This window comes from Podarcis muralis, chromosome 3 (genome assembly GCF_964188315.1).
Source record: "Podarcis muralis chromosome 3, rPodMur119.hap1.1, whole genome shotgun sequence".
Lineage (NCBI taxonomy): Eukaryota > Metazoa > Chordata > Lepidosauria > Squamata > Lacertidae > Podarcis > Podarcis muralis.
In genome coordinates, this window is record NC_135657.1 from 112,041,353 (window position 1) to 112,055,656 (window position 14,304).

A 14,304-nucleotide genomic window follows, 5' to 3' on the forward strand; every position below is an offset into this window, starting at 1 on the left:
GGTTTCGGGTGAACAAAGCAAAGCCTCAAGGTCACACAGGGAGTTTCTGCAGACTCAACTAAACTATGCCAGCCCGTTGCCAACCATAAGGCTACCTTTAAAAAGAAAAAAATTACCTGTCTGGTGAGCCTAATACTGATGAGTCTAACTGCTTACCAATTTATACAGCTTTGACCTTCTGCTTGTTTTTAGATTCAGAACCTGTTTGCTTGCTTGCTGCATCAACCTGCCACTCTCAGACAGCAACCCATGCAGCACTTATCCTTCTCACTTATTCCATGCCATAGAGCAGTGGTGCCAAACCTTTTTCAAAGAGGGCCAGATTTGATGAAGTGAAGGGCCGTGAGGGCTGACCAAAGGGCCGACCACAGTTGTTGACCTTTTTTGAGGATTGAAGTTGTTGAGATTTTTTTAGGATTTCACCCCAGGAAATAAACTGCCACTGGGGCCTGATTAAACCGACCAGTGGGCTGGATTAGACCCCCGAAATGGACTCTGGACATGCCTGCCATAAGAGTGTTTTGCGATCCATTACAGGTTCAGAGGCAGATCCTCAAGCTTTTGGTGCAACAGTAACACCTCCCCAAATCCCACTCTTCTCCCCATACCATAAAAAGCTCTCTGTCCTACAGCATCCCGCTAGGTTACGTGGTCCTTCCTCATGAGTCAAGGCCGTGAGATACACAGCCAGTTTCTCATGCCTGTTTTGTATTAGAGTTTCCAACTAGCTGGGATGTGTGGGCAAAACTCACAGGAATCGTTACTCATATGTCATTTAGGAGTGCCTCTGGCCCTTGTCTGGGATGAGAGGATTGCCTGGGCACCTTAAGTACACTGTTCTGAGCTCCCTGAGAAGGATAGAAACAGACAGTATGCTCAGATACCAGAACTGCAGGAAAGTTAATTTAATGCACTCATTGCACAATGGTCATAAAAGTCTTCAGGTTTACAAAGGAAGCCAAGCATCACTCCAGCTGTCCATTCCTTCTTCCTTTTATATCTAGGGTTTTATAATATTCAAAGACATCCATATCAAGATTATACTAGGCACAAAACAGTGAATATATCTAATCAATCTGTTGAGGAATAGGAAGACCCATATCAGCATAAATAAGTCTAAAACTAATTACAATCCAAGTCCTGAGGGCTGTCAAAGGAAGTCATAACAACTTCAGTGAGCTTATCTGTCTAGGATCAAAGAGGCATTACATCTAGCACAATAATACTGAGTCTCATAATGAACAAGTGTATGAAGCAGTTTCTTTAACTACCCATCCAGTTTTGAAACAAAAGTTTTAGAAAGAAAAGCTACTAGGCTAGTTTTAATACAATGCACCTGGTACATGAAAACCAAAATAACTAGGTTAGTTGAAAAGGTATGGACCTTGTTTTACCTCTGAGACAGTTTCTAACAGTAGCTAGGAAACACAGCATTGAAAAATGCAGCACAAGTCTTGCATGTAAGTTTGAGAAGTTTAAAATACAGTTTGCACTTCAGATAAAATCCCATTTAAAGACAAACAAGGCACACTCTATGTTTAGATGGAACAATACTGGCATCCAGTGGCCACTGCAATTATTCAGACATAGCTGGCTGTTTTTTTAAATATGCACCGTACTGACTCCATTAACAAAAAATGATATTAGATCATAGCACACACCCATTTTGTACATTCCTTCTTTTAAATGTGATGCAGCTTACCTGGTAAAGCAGTGATGAAATCCCTTTGCAACATAGGCTTTAGGTAAGAATTAATATGTCCATGCTGATAATGACACATTCGTGAAATAAGGTGTTCCACAAATTCAACCTGATCCGATTCAGACCACTGGTCAAAATATTTAATACACAAGTCTTTTTCCTTTTCGTAGTTTCCTTCAGATGGTCGTTTCCTTGAGACTATCACAGATGAAGTTCCATTGCTTATCTGTTTTTTAAGAACACAAAATTAAACCATATCAGCAGTTCAAATTCTACGTTTGGGGGGAAAAGGTTAGATATAACTAAAATTAACAACAACAACCAATCAATCAATCAATCAATCAATAACAAAATAGCTATTGGAACACCTTTTTTTGCACTCTGGACCAGAATTTTCCCATCAAACATTAGTCTGCACACATTTGGTACATTCTTTTGACATTTCATTTCTATGTGGGTACTATTATGGATTTCAGCATCTGAATTGCTGTCCGTTGATCTCCCCCCTGCCCCATAAAGGAATAAGTTGTGCACATTATTCCAGCAGTTGTTTATGATCAGTTTCTTAAACAAACAATACTTTTGATTGACGTACGTATACACAGTGATAGACAAACTAGCTAGTTAAGTGGCTGGATACAGATAAGCTTGCTGCCTTTAAGATGTACAGCATGAACAAGGCACAAGAGTTTTCACAACAGCTTGATCCAATTTCATAAACTGAAACTGTTGCAAGAGCTGCAGTCTGACATAACGAGTGTGGTTTCATGTAAAGCCAACCTGAACAAATTGGGTCAGCTACCAAATCAAATATCTGAGTGCATCTGGAAACTGCATCAAGCCAGGCACCTATTCTAACTAGACTGTATTCTGTGAAAAATGTTCTAATCTCTACAAGTTGTCCACAAAATAAAATAAGATTCAGCAAAGACGGGAGAGCTGTTAGGGTAATTTCCACAGTTATTAATCTTAGGCTACTAAAAGCAAGCATGTCAGCTAATTTCCTAATCTCTGATGAGAATCTCAATCATTGCACTCACAGCACCACCTAGTGACTGCAAAAGGCAAAACAGATGACAAGAACTTGTGAACAAGGAATCCGAAATTCACGATCCACAGAGAAAAAGATTAATTCACAGTACCATGCAGAAAGGCACTAGACAAAGCCCATTGACTGTTAAACTTTGGCGATAGCGCACAGGGGCCTCAGACATCAAGCAAGAACAGTGACAGTCCACCTTAGAACTCAGAAAAAGCCTCCTGAAACTTATAAATGTGAACCTTACAACTGTTCCTTGACCCCTTATTCAAGGGTTGTTAAAAAAGTAGAACAAATATTAGGAGAAACACATAACATCCTTGTAATTTATATTTGCCTAGAATGAGTAGCAATTCCTGATATACATGCAGGGCATGCGTGGATAACCAAGTGGCAAACTGAGCCTGCCACTTTTCCATAACCACACAGCAATATACTACATTTCTTGGCCAAGAAAATACAATCCATCAGCTTGCAGCTCTGAGTTGTATCCAACACAACCATCCCAGTTCTGCACAACAGAACTTCTTTCTCCTCTGGAACCCCCTGAGCACACTCCAATATCTGCATGCAGGGAGAGGAAGGGAAAGCTCTGTTGCACAAGGGGAACAGTGCTTGTGTGGTGTTGCATACAACCCAAGGCCTTTGAGCCTTAATAACTTAGGATGATGTGTTAAAAGTGTAGTTGCTATAGCTCTGCAGGTTCTGCGCTGTTCCGCTTTCCATCTTACAGCCAGAACAGCTAGTGTCACACAACCACTACACCCCTTCAAGCTCACCCAGTGATAAATGCCAAGTGACAGTGGCATGTTGAATGAACCCCATTTCCAAAACAGCTGCATTTGTAGCTGAGTAAAGTGCCATTTGAGATCAGGGAGCCAAAAGCAAAGAAAATAAGGATTTTGGCCAACAGAGCAGTAATGCTGTGATTATTAAAAGTTCCAGGAGCAAACCCTCCCAAAGTGAAGATGAAACTTAAAAGTAATCATATTATCCATCTGCGTTTATGTAACTGCCACCCTGTTGTAGACCACCAAGAAACCCAAGAGTTGAATTACCGTATTTTTCTGTATATAAGACTAGGTTCCCCCCCCCCAAAAAAAGTGTCCAAAATTTGGGGGCGTCTTATACGTGGGGGCCATCTCCCCCCCCCCATTTTCTTAAATCGGAATCCCCAAAAATAGGGGGTGTCTTATACATGGGGGCGTCTTATAGACAGAAAAATACGGTATATCCAAGCCATAATTTAATATTATATTTGTATACCCCCCTATACCTGTAGATCTCAAGGTGGTTCACAACATGAGGCATTCCAGGAATGGAGATACAGGCCTGAATTTTGTCTGGTAGCTCTTGCATATGCCAAACTTAAGAGCATACCAATAGCATCTGAAGACACTATGGCTGGGGAAATGCCAAAGGTAATAATCCCAAAACAATAATAAAAGAAAAAAGAAGAGAAAGGTGACATCAATTTGCTGCATTTTAATGAAAAGCAGAGGGGCCTACCTGCCACAGTGTGTTTTTCTTTGGAGACTCATCTTCATTCTGATCCTCCATTACTGATGTGTTCTAGGAAAAGAATACACATATAAACTAAATAGGCATATAAACTGAATTTTCTTCTGCATTATTATGAAAATTTTACACCAATTTCAGAAAGCAAATTCAGAAGATTATTCAATCCTACTCATAGTTATAAGATACATGCAACAGTTGTGTTTCTATATAATGATACCCAGCTATGTAGATTCGCCATGAACTGATATATAAAGTAAGCCTGCAACTTACACGCATTTAATTTGTGTGCATTTAGCAATCCGCACGTGGCGAAAAATTAAAAAGGGGCCAGAAAGGAGGTGGGGTTCCAGGGAAAATGACTTTGGCAAACCCACCCACCACAGATCCCAATGTGTTTTGACAATATGCAGTTTTGGCTTTAGGTGCAACCCCCAAAATGGAACCCCCACATAAGTTGCGGGCTTAGTGTTTTAGTAGAGTAAGAAAGTAAGAGAAATGGAATTTCTTTGATCACTTCTCATTTGGTTTTTGAGTGGAAACAGTCCATTTTAGACATCAGTTTCTCATCCGAGAATAAAGAAAAAAATGTTAAGCGTCACACTACCTTGTACGAAAACAAAGGTCTTTTTAAAAACTTTGAACCTATAATAAAAAGTTATTGAACTCTGAGCCTTTGTCTATATAGTACTACTTACTTCCTACATATCAGATTCTTCAACCTATGCATACTTCAAGTAAGAAGATAAATGCAACTGTGAGTTGCATCCAACACTATACACCCAGAGGTGCACTCTATTATATTTCAAGACAGATGGATGACAACAACAACTGCAGTTCCAACTCATGAAGCAGGATTTCTCTTTCTCCTCCTCACTGGTGAAGCCATCTGCACCACCACCCACATCTTCTCTCAAGGGTCCCCCAACCCTCTGGAGCTGATTCTGGGGGCATGTGGCAACGGGCGTTGTAGGGGAGAGGAGGAGAAGTAGAAATCCTGCTGCGTGGGCAGGAATCTGTTGTGCCTTACACAACAACACTGTCCCAAAGCCAGATTCTTCTCTCCTCCTTCCCAGGCACTACTTTGCCAAAGATCTCCTCCCAATCATTGGCTATGAGACCTCATAATGCATTATTGTAGAGCAGCAGACCAATGATGGAGAGGCAAACGCAGGGTGCTAAGGGTCAAACTGTGGGACGTGGGTGGCGCTGTGGGTTAAACCACAGAGCCTAGGACTTGCTGATCAGAAGGTATGCGGTTCAAATCCCTGCGACAGGGTGAGCTCCCGTTGCTCAGTCCCATCGCCTGCCAACCTAGCAGTTCAAAAGCAGGTCAAAGTGCAAGTAGATAAATAGGTACCACTCCGGCGGGAAGGTAAACAGCGTTTCCGTGCGCTGCTCTGGTTCACCAGAAGCAGCTTAGTCATGCTGGCCACATGACCCGGAAGCTGTACGCCGGCTCCCTCGGCCAATAAAGCGAGATGAGCGCAACAACCCCAGAGTCGGTCACGACTGGACCTAATGGTCTGGGGTCCCTTTACCTTTACCTTTAAGCGTCAAACTACATGTGAAGTTAGTCATGTGCTTAAAACAAGCATGCTAATAATAATAATAATTTTTATTTATACCCCGCCCTCCCCAGCCAGAGCCGGGCTCAGGGTGGCTAACACCAATAAAATCACAGTAAAAACATAATAGGGGGGAAAGAGAGGAGGGGAACAAAAAAAAAAAAACCCTATTTAAAATGCAATTTAAAATGCAGCCTCATTTAAAATAGCCAATAAATCAAGACCATAAGGGGAGGGAAACATAAGGCTCAGACTGAGTCCAAGCCAAAGGCCAGGTGGAACAGCTCTGTCTTGCAGGCCCTGCGGAAAGATGTCAAGTCCCACAGGACCCTAGTCTCTTGTGACAGAGTGTTCCACCAAGTCGGGGCCAGTGCTGAAAAGTCCCTGGCCCTAGTTGAGACCATTTTAACCACCTTGCGACCTGGGACCTCCAAAATGTTGTCATTTGTGGACCTTAAGGTCCTCCGCGGGGCATACCAGGAGAGGTGGTCCCGTAGGTATTTTTTTATTGTCGGTATTATTTATTGTCTACATTTGTACAGTGGCCCAACAGCACATGTTCTCCGAAGTGACTCACAAAATAAACAAACAAACCACAACATTGAAAATACAAAACAACAAAAGCTGCATCAAAATTGGTACTTTCTGGCAGATATACAGTACAATGAAACATGAGTCATAAACTGGGACACTCAGATTTGAAAACAACACTCAAGTTGAATATAAAGGTTCTCAGCTTAGACAGAAAAGATGCTTTAACCTTTCTGGAGAAAAAGCAGCCGCAGGGCTGCAACCCAGAACATGCTCCTGACTGGGGTCCCCTGTTGGGTTTCTAATGAAAACCACTCCTTCCTGGCTGTTTTTTGCTCCCCAAGAGTACTGTTTAATGCAAACAACACCTTTCGGGCCAAAAAGGAATCAGGTTAGGAAGGACAGAGGATTCAGCAAACTGGTAAGGGGCCTAATTTGAACCCTATACAGTGGTACCTTGGGTTACAGACACTTCAGGTTACAGAAGCTTCAGGTTACAGACTCCACTAACCCAGAAATAGTACCTTGGGTTAAGAACTTTGCTTCAGGATGAGAACAAAAATTGTGCTCTGGCGTCGCGGCAGCAGCAGGAGGCCCCATTAGCTAAAGTGGTGCTTCAGGTTAAGAACAGTTTCAGGTTAAGAATGGACCTCCAGAACGAATTAAGTTCTTAACCCGAGGTACCACTATAGCTGCTTTTTCTTCAAAATAACAACAGCTAGGTTGAGCATACTTGATGAAACAAGACTGGCATCTTATGTAATTTGGCCATAAAAGGGTTCCTTAAAGCCAAACCAGAATCACAGTCCCAAATGGAGATACGTTTCTGCGAAAGTGTTATGGTTGATCCCCCAACACATTTCTTCCTCTCGTCAACAGTTGTGGGCTCTGTTCTTGAAACACCAGAAATCTGTGGGAAATATTGGCCTATTTAGGTAAACCAGCTTTATAGGCACCCACTCAAAATTTACCCGTCTGCCCAAATATAGCTTACGTGTATAGCTATGTCAAAAAAGAAATAAATTATTCTGCCCCAAAGATAATCCAAATTCTGCAACTTTTATTCTTTATTTACCCATCCATCTATTACTGCAATCTAAAAGGACACTGTTCCTTCCTTTGGGAAGAAGGGTGGAATAGAAATTTAATAAAATAAATAAATTAAAATAGGGCATTATTTATTTGCTGGACTTTCCAGAAGGGTATACCTGAGCTAAATCAATTAAGAGCAAAATGAAAGTACTCCACAGTTCTTTGGAAGAACTTTTCATCATATCAGGGCTTTTACTTTGATCCCTTCTGTTTTCATATGTTGAGATCAAGGTGTGTTTAAGTGGTTCTCAAAAAAAAAAATTCTATTTTCAGAATAAAAATTTGCTTGCACCACATTTTTGTTGTTGATAAGAAATACATTGGAAAACAAAAAGAAAACTCCTAGCAGTGCTTGATTTATAACAAAGAACACAACTACTTTATAATATGATCATGGAACATCCAGAAAGTATAAAACAATGCAGCTATATAAGAACATAAATCGTTCCGAAAATATAATTACAGTGGTACCTCAGGTTACATACGCTTCAGGTTACAGACTCTGCTAACCTAGAAATAGTGCTTCAGGTTAAGAACTTTGCTTCAGGATGAGAACAGAAATCGGGCTCCGGCGGTGCAGCAGCAGGAGGCCCCATTAGCTAAAGTGGTGCTTCAGGTTAAGTACGGACCTCCGGAACGAATTAAGTACTTAACCTGAGGTACCACTGTATAAACGAGCCTCTTACATATGTACCTTGTTGTTGTTGTTGTTTAGTCGTTTAGTCGTGTCCGACTCTTCGTGACCCCATGGACCAGAGCACGCCAGGCACTCCTGTCTTCCACTACCTCCCGCAGTTTGGTCAAACTCATGCTGGTAACCTCGAAAACACTATCCAACCATCTTGTCCTCTGTCGCCCCCTTCTCCTTGTGCCCTCCATCTTTCCCAGCATCAGGGTCTTCTCCAGGGAGTCTTCTCTTCTCATGAGGTGGCCAAAGTACTGGAGCCTCAGCTTCACGATCTGTCCTTCCAGTGAGCACTCAGGGCTGATTTCCTTAAGAATGGATGTGTTTGATCTTCTTGCAGTCCATCGGACTCTCAAGAGTCTTCTCCAGCACCATAATTCAAAAGCATCAATTCTTCGGCGATCAGCCTTCTTTATGGTCCAGCTCTCACTTCCATACATCACTACTGGGAAAACCATGGCTTTTACATATGTACCTTAAGTAGGTATAAACCTACTTAAGGTGTGAGTTTGCTTTTGCCAGGTAATCTCATATTCGTCAGAATTGAAAATCCGTGTTCACAACAATATGTCATAGAGAACTATAGCAATGCTCTTGAAGAGGCATGGATACTGTGTCTGGTTGTGTTTATGTGTACACACACACACACACACACACACACACACAAAATTTTAATTTGACACTATACCATACTGTACTGAAATGTTTAAATGTTTCTCTGATTGTCCTTGAATCTTCCCACCACACTTGCCATCCTCTCCTGCCACACCACTGTGATGTGCCACACCCTTTGAGAACCACTGGCTTAAAGCACAGGAGCCTCTGGCTCAAGAGAGGGCTGATTATCTATGGGAGGAAAACTAAAAAAATAATAAAAAAAAAATCAGGATTTTGAGAGGCAACAATTAAAATGTGCTAGCCAAGCCCTGGAACTATAATGGATGCTAGGCATTATTCTGACATTCTGAAGTGTTCCTATGAACAGCAGGAATGGGGAGGCATAGGAGTTCCTAGAGCCAAAATCACAGTGCTTTACTGAGTTATCCGACTAGTTGTGTGTGTTCATAATGGAATTATCAAGACTCTTTATTGTTGTTTAGTCGTTTAGTCGTGTCCGACTCTTCGTGACCCCATGGACCAGAGCATGCCAGGCACTCTACTGGTAGCTTCAAGAACACTGTCTAACCATCTCGTCCTCCCCTTCTCCTTGTGCCCTCCATCTTTCCCAACATCAGGGTCTTTTCCAGGGAGTCTTCTCTTCTCATGAGGTGGCCAGAGTATTGGAGTCTCACCTTCAGGATCTGTCCTTCCAGTGAGCACTCAGGGCTGATTTCCTTCAGAATGGATCGGTTTGATCTACTTGCAGTCCATGGGACTCTCAAGAGTCTCCTCCAGCACCATAATTCAAAAGCATCAATTCTTCGGCGATCAGCCTTCTTTATGGTCCGGCTCTCACTTCCATACATCACTACTGGGAAAACCAAAGCTTTAACTATACGAACCTTTGCCGGCAAGGTGATGTCTCTGCTTTTTAAGATATCAAGACTCTTAGTATACTGAAAAGTGGTCTAACGCACAGCCCCTGAGGCCGTTTTTTGGCAGCCCTCAGTAACATTTGAGCCACCCCACTTTCGCAGCCTTCGTGTTGCCTCCGCAAAGCCAGGTAAGTGAGGCTCTGTGCTTTGAGGAGGGGGGGTTCTGGAGGGCTCATAGAGTCTTCCACACCCTTCCCAAAGCCTAGCTGGTGCTTTCCCAGCTTTGGGAAGGAGATGGGAAGGCTCTAGGACCCTGCCAGAGCCTCATGCCTCCCACCCAAAGCCCAGCACCTTGCTTAACCAGTTTTGGGAAGGCAGCATGAGGGCTTAGTGGGGATGGGGATCAATTTTTGAACTTGCTCTCCCCCACACCCCACATGCGCAAGACAAGGCAGTGTGCGGCCTGCAAGTCCCATGTTCCAAGTACTCTTGTGGCCCACTTGGTATGAAAAGTTGGGCTGCCCTGGTATACTGTATGACTGCAGGCTAGAGGGAATAAAAGAATCAGGCAAAACCAGTTAGAGAGACTGGGTGTTTATTCCATGTTGAGAGTAAATAAGGCAATTATACATTTCCACAGCCTAAAGAATTATGGCTACAATGCACTAATTTATGCTTATTAAAAAAAACTGTCTAAATACAAGTTTATGTTTTATTGAGATATTCATGATTGCTCTGTTTTGTTTGTAATCATGGCTTTGCCTGGACTAGTTAAGCTTTTAAGGACAACAAGGAAGGTTCAATTACAGTAACACAGAAGACAGTGGAAATGAGATTGGTTATAGAACTAGCTGTTTGTTCATTCAAAAGGAAGCACCTTTCTGAAGAAGACAACTGATGTGGAGAGGGGCACTGCTAAGGTCTAAGGATATTCATATCATATGGTTAGAAACAGATGGGTAGCCGTGTTGGTCTGCCATAGTCAAAACAAAAAAAATTCCTTCCAGTAGCACCTTAAAGACCAACTAAGTTAGTTCTTGGTATGAGCTTTCGTGTGCATGCACACTTCTTCAGATATCTGAAGAAGTGTGCATGCACACGAAAGCTCATACCAAGAACTAACTTAGTTGGTCTTTAAGGTGCTACTGGAAGGAATTTTTTTTGTTTTGAATATGGTTAGAAAGTACCTCTCCATTTCATCTAGTTACTCATTTTTAGGAAAAATAATTATCTGTGCTCCACTGTATCTGAGGAAATGTGTTAATATGTACCTAAGCAAATACCATGTTGCCTAAAAACAGCCTCTAGAATAAACTTAAGTCTCTATTCATTTGTGAAGAGTGAACATTTTTGAATGCTGTGAAGAGTGGAAAGCCCTTTGTCATAATCAAGTAATAACATTAGCAGCTAATATATGAAGAACATCAGAGGTTCACAGAATAGTTCTACTAGTGCAACTTTCAAACTATATTAATCTAAATTTATTTTAATGTGGACACAATCTATTGTAAAAAAGAAATCTCTCTGTTTTCATACGGAACTATGAACCTTGTCACACAAAAGAAGAGAGAAGTTGGCAGAAGAAAACAGTCTGTAGAGAGCTTTTGGCCACAGTACGTTGACTAGATGAAAAACCTAAATGTAACAAATAAAATAAAGGGCTGTACTAGGGTAGTGGAACCAGTTAGGGAGCTGATGGGAAGAGGAAAAAATAGGAGGGAGGGAGGCATCACACGAAATTGGAAGTAAGCTGAAAAAAACACCCTCAGAAATACAGTGTTACTCCTGGATACGAACGCGATCCGTTCCAGAGCCCCATTCACATCCTGAAGCGAACGTAACACGCGACTGCATGTCTGTCGCGTTTCGCCGCTTCTGCGCATGCCGTCATTTTGAGCATCTGCGCATGCGCAAGCGGCGAAACCCGGAAGTAACATGCTTCGTTACTTCCGGGTAGCTGCGGAGCACAACCCAAAAATATTCATCCCAAAGCTACTTCAACCCGAGGTATGACTGTACAATATATTATTTCTCATTTGGATGGCAGAATAGCTTGGGAATAGCTTGGGAATAGTGAAGTACAGCGCGCACACGCGCGCACACACACTTATACTGTAATTAATTGAAATGTCAAACATGCTCTGTTATGTACAGTATTTTAAGGTATAAAGTACAAATTTAAATGCCAGTCTTGCAAGCAATTATTTGGAGCCGTAAGCCCTGAACTCCTTGACTGCCTGCCCTTCTTCCTCCAATGACCCTAGCTTTGCCTCCTTTCCTCCTCTTCCAAGTACACTTTTCTACCCCCAAACTCAATGCCTCCCACACCCCACATGAATTCTGCTGAATGGGGCTTCTACATTGGGCAGGACACCATACTGATTGCAAATATGGCAGACACCTCCCTTTCTAAGATACTAAGAGCTTCTGGCTCCTGGTCACCACGAGGAAAGTAACCAATCCCCACCATGCACATGTCCAGTGCAAGGGCAGTACATGGTCTGGATGAATGCAGAGGTTTATTTTCCCTAAATGGACCAGACTGCTCCGCAAAGAGTGCCTGCTAAGTGGGAACAAGAAACATTCCCACACTTAAGAGATATAAGCTCCACGACTGGAAGGAAGAAATGCCAAGGCAGGTGCCATACCGCTTCCACTGTTTTACATGTGAGGCTTTCTGACTCCCTTCAGGATTTTAGCACGTGGCCCTTTAAGGCAAGGAAGGAGAAAACCGTATGATCAATCATGAAAGCACGACACAACTCAGAGGGAAACACAAGGGCAACAGTCTGGAGACTGCTTGCACACAAATCTATCCATACATCAAGGATGTAATTTTAAATCTCCTTGGCCAGGCATGTCCAAAGTCCATTTTGGGGTCCTAATATGCCCCCCCCCCGGCTGGTTTTATCTGGCCCCTGTGGCAGTTTTTTCCTTAAAAAAAAGCTCAACAACTTTGGTCGGCCCTCATGCATGTTCACTTCATCATATCTGGCCCTCTTTGAAAAAAGTTTGGGCACCCCTGCCCTAGGCGATCTGACGAATGCCATTTGTAAGTCCATTAAATACCACAAGAAATTACGGAATTCTTACTTTCTGTGGCCAGCACAGCACCAGCACCATCTGATCTAACAACAGGAAGTAAAAGGCCTCTGGAAAGTGAAATAACAAAGGATCCTTGTCAAACTACCATGAAAAATATGGAAGTAAGAAAAGGGAAGCCCATTTAGCAAACCAAAGGTACTAACTATTCATATTTTGTGGTTAACAACAGAACTGTATTGTTGTTATAGTTAAATAGTCTAAAAACTATAGCTATTTAACACATTTGTGAATCTTAAGCATGTTGTTTTATTAAATGTTTTATATGAGTAGCTGCAGAGACCATCAGTTATTGTACTATCTTATGATAAAGAATACAACTGAAGAGTGGCAAGGTATCCACGAATACCTCATCTAATCTAGAACTGACTCAACTAAGCAGGAAAACCACATTATAGATTAAAATTTAACATGTCAAAATCAATAACCAGGCCTTAGTTAAGATCTACCATTTTCAGGTATCAAGAAGCATACCTCATCCAAACTAGTCTACCTGTAAAGAACAAGAGTTGGGATCCTGAGTCTACATACCAGCCAAGGGCTCTCCTCAGATGGTGCGTCTTAAGACTAAATTGAGAATATACTTCTCAAAATTTGCCAGACACTCTATTTTCCTCCCTCCACCGGTACCCACTATTTCTTGTTTTCTCTGCACTTTCAATAGAAAATACATCTTCCCTCACTTTGTCTTCTATCTAAATTTGTTCTAGATTAATTTCCTTTTTTCTCCAAACCTCTGGCTCGGTATTCAAAGAACAGCCACATAACTGTTGCAAAAGTTACCATATTTTTCTGTGTATAAGATGCCTCCACGTTCAATTTTTTGAAGCAAAATTTAAAAGTCTATATTTCTTCAGTTCTTAAAAGCTTTTTTTTTGGGGGGGGGGGGATTGCCGTTGAGTTGTTGAGCTTTTCCTGCAGAGATCACCCAAAGTTGTTAAGCTTCTTAGAGTGGAGTTGTTTGGCTTTTGTGGGGGATGTCACCGCTGCAACAAAACATCGTCTTGAACCCGGAAAACTTCTGTTTCTTTTAGGCCACAACCTCCTACTGAACCACAATAGGAATATGTGGGCTCATATCCCATAGGTATTTGCAAAGCTGCACTAACAAGTATTAGGGACACGGGTGGTGCTGTGGGTTAAACCACAAAGCCTAGGACTTGCTGACCAGAAGGTCGGTGGTTCGAATCCCCACGATGCGGTGAGCTCCCGTTGCTCAGTCCCTGCTCCTGCCAACCTAGCAGTTCAAAAGCACGTCAAAGTGCAAGTAGATAAATAGGTACCGCTCCAGTGGGAAGGTAAACGGCGTTTCCGTGCACTGCTCTGGTTCACCAGAAGCGGCTTAGTCATGCTGGCCACATAACTCGGAAGCTGTACGCCGGCTCCCTCGGCCAATAAAGCAAGATGAGCAATGCAACCCCAGAGTCGGCCACGAATGGACCTAATGGTCAGGGGTCCCTTTACCTTTACTAACAAGTATTAGGATCTGCGGACTGCCTAAAATATGTAGTGCAAGAATTGGACCGGGGGGGGGGGGCAGGGAGGACACACCCATTGGGCCATTACTACAACCACCTTGTTTCTAAATCCAA

General features: G+C 42.4%; 1 protein-coding gene across 4 annotated transcripts in view; it reads right to left on the reverse strand.

Annotated features, from left to right (window-relative positions):
- The window catches only part of FBXW11 (F-box and WD repeat domain containing 11), an 87,205-nt gene that overhangs the window by 31,838 nt on the left and 41,063 nt on the right, over positions 1-14,304 (reverse strand). For all 4 annotated transcript variants that reach the window (XM_028722163.2, XM_028722166.2, XM_028722167.2 and 1 more), the window contains 2 exons: positions 4,251-4,313; positions 1,703-1,928 (listed from right to left, as the gene is read on the reverse strand). In XM_028722163.2, the coding sequence (XP_028577996.1) occupies positions 1,703-1,928; positions 4,251-4,313 (289 nt within the window). The remainder of the gene's footprint in view (positions 1-1,702; positions 1,929-4,250; positions 4,314-14,304) is intronic.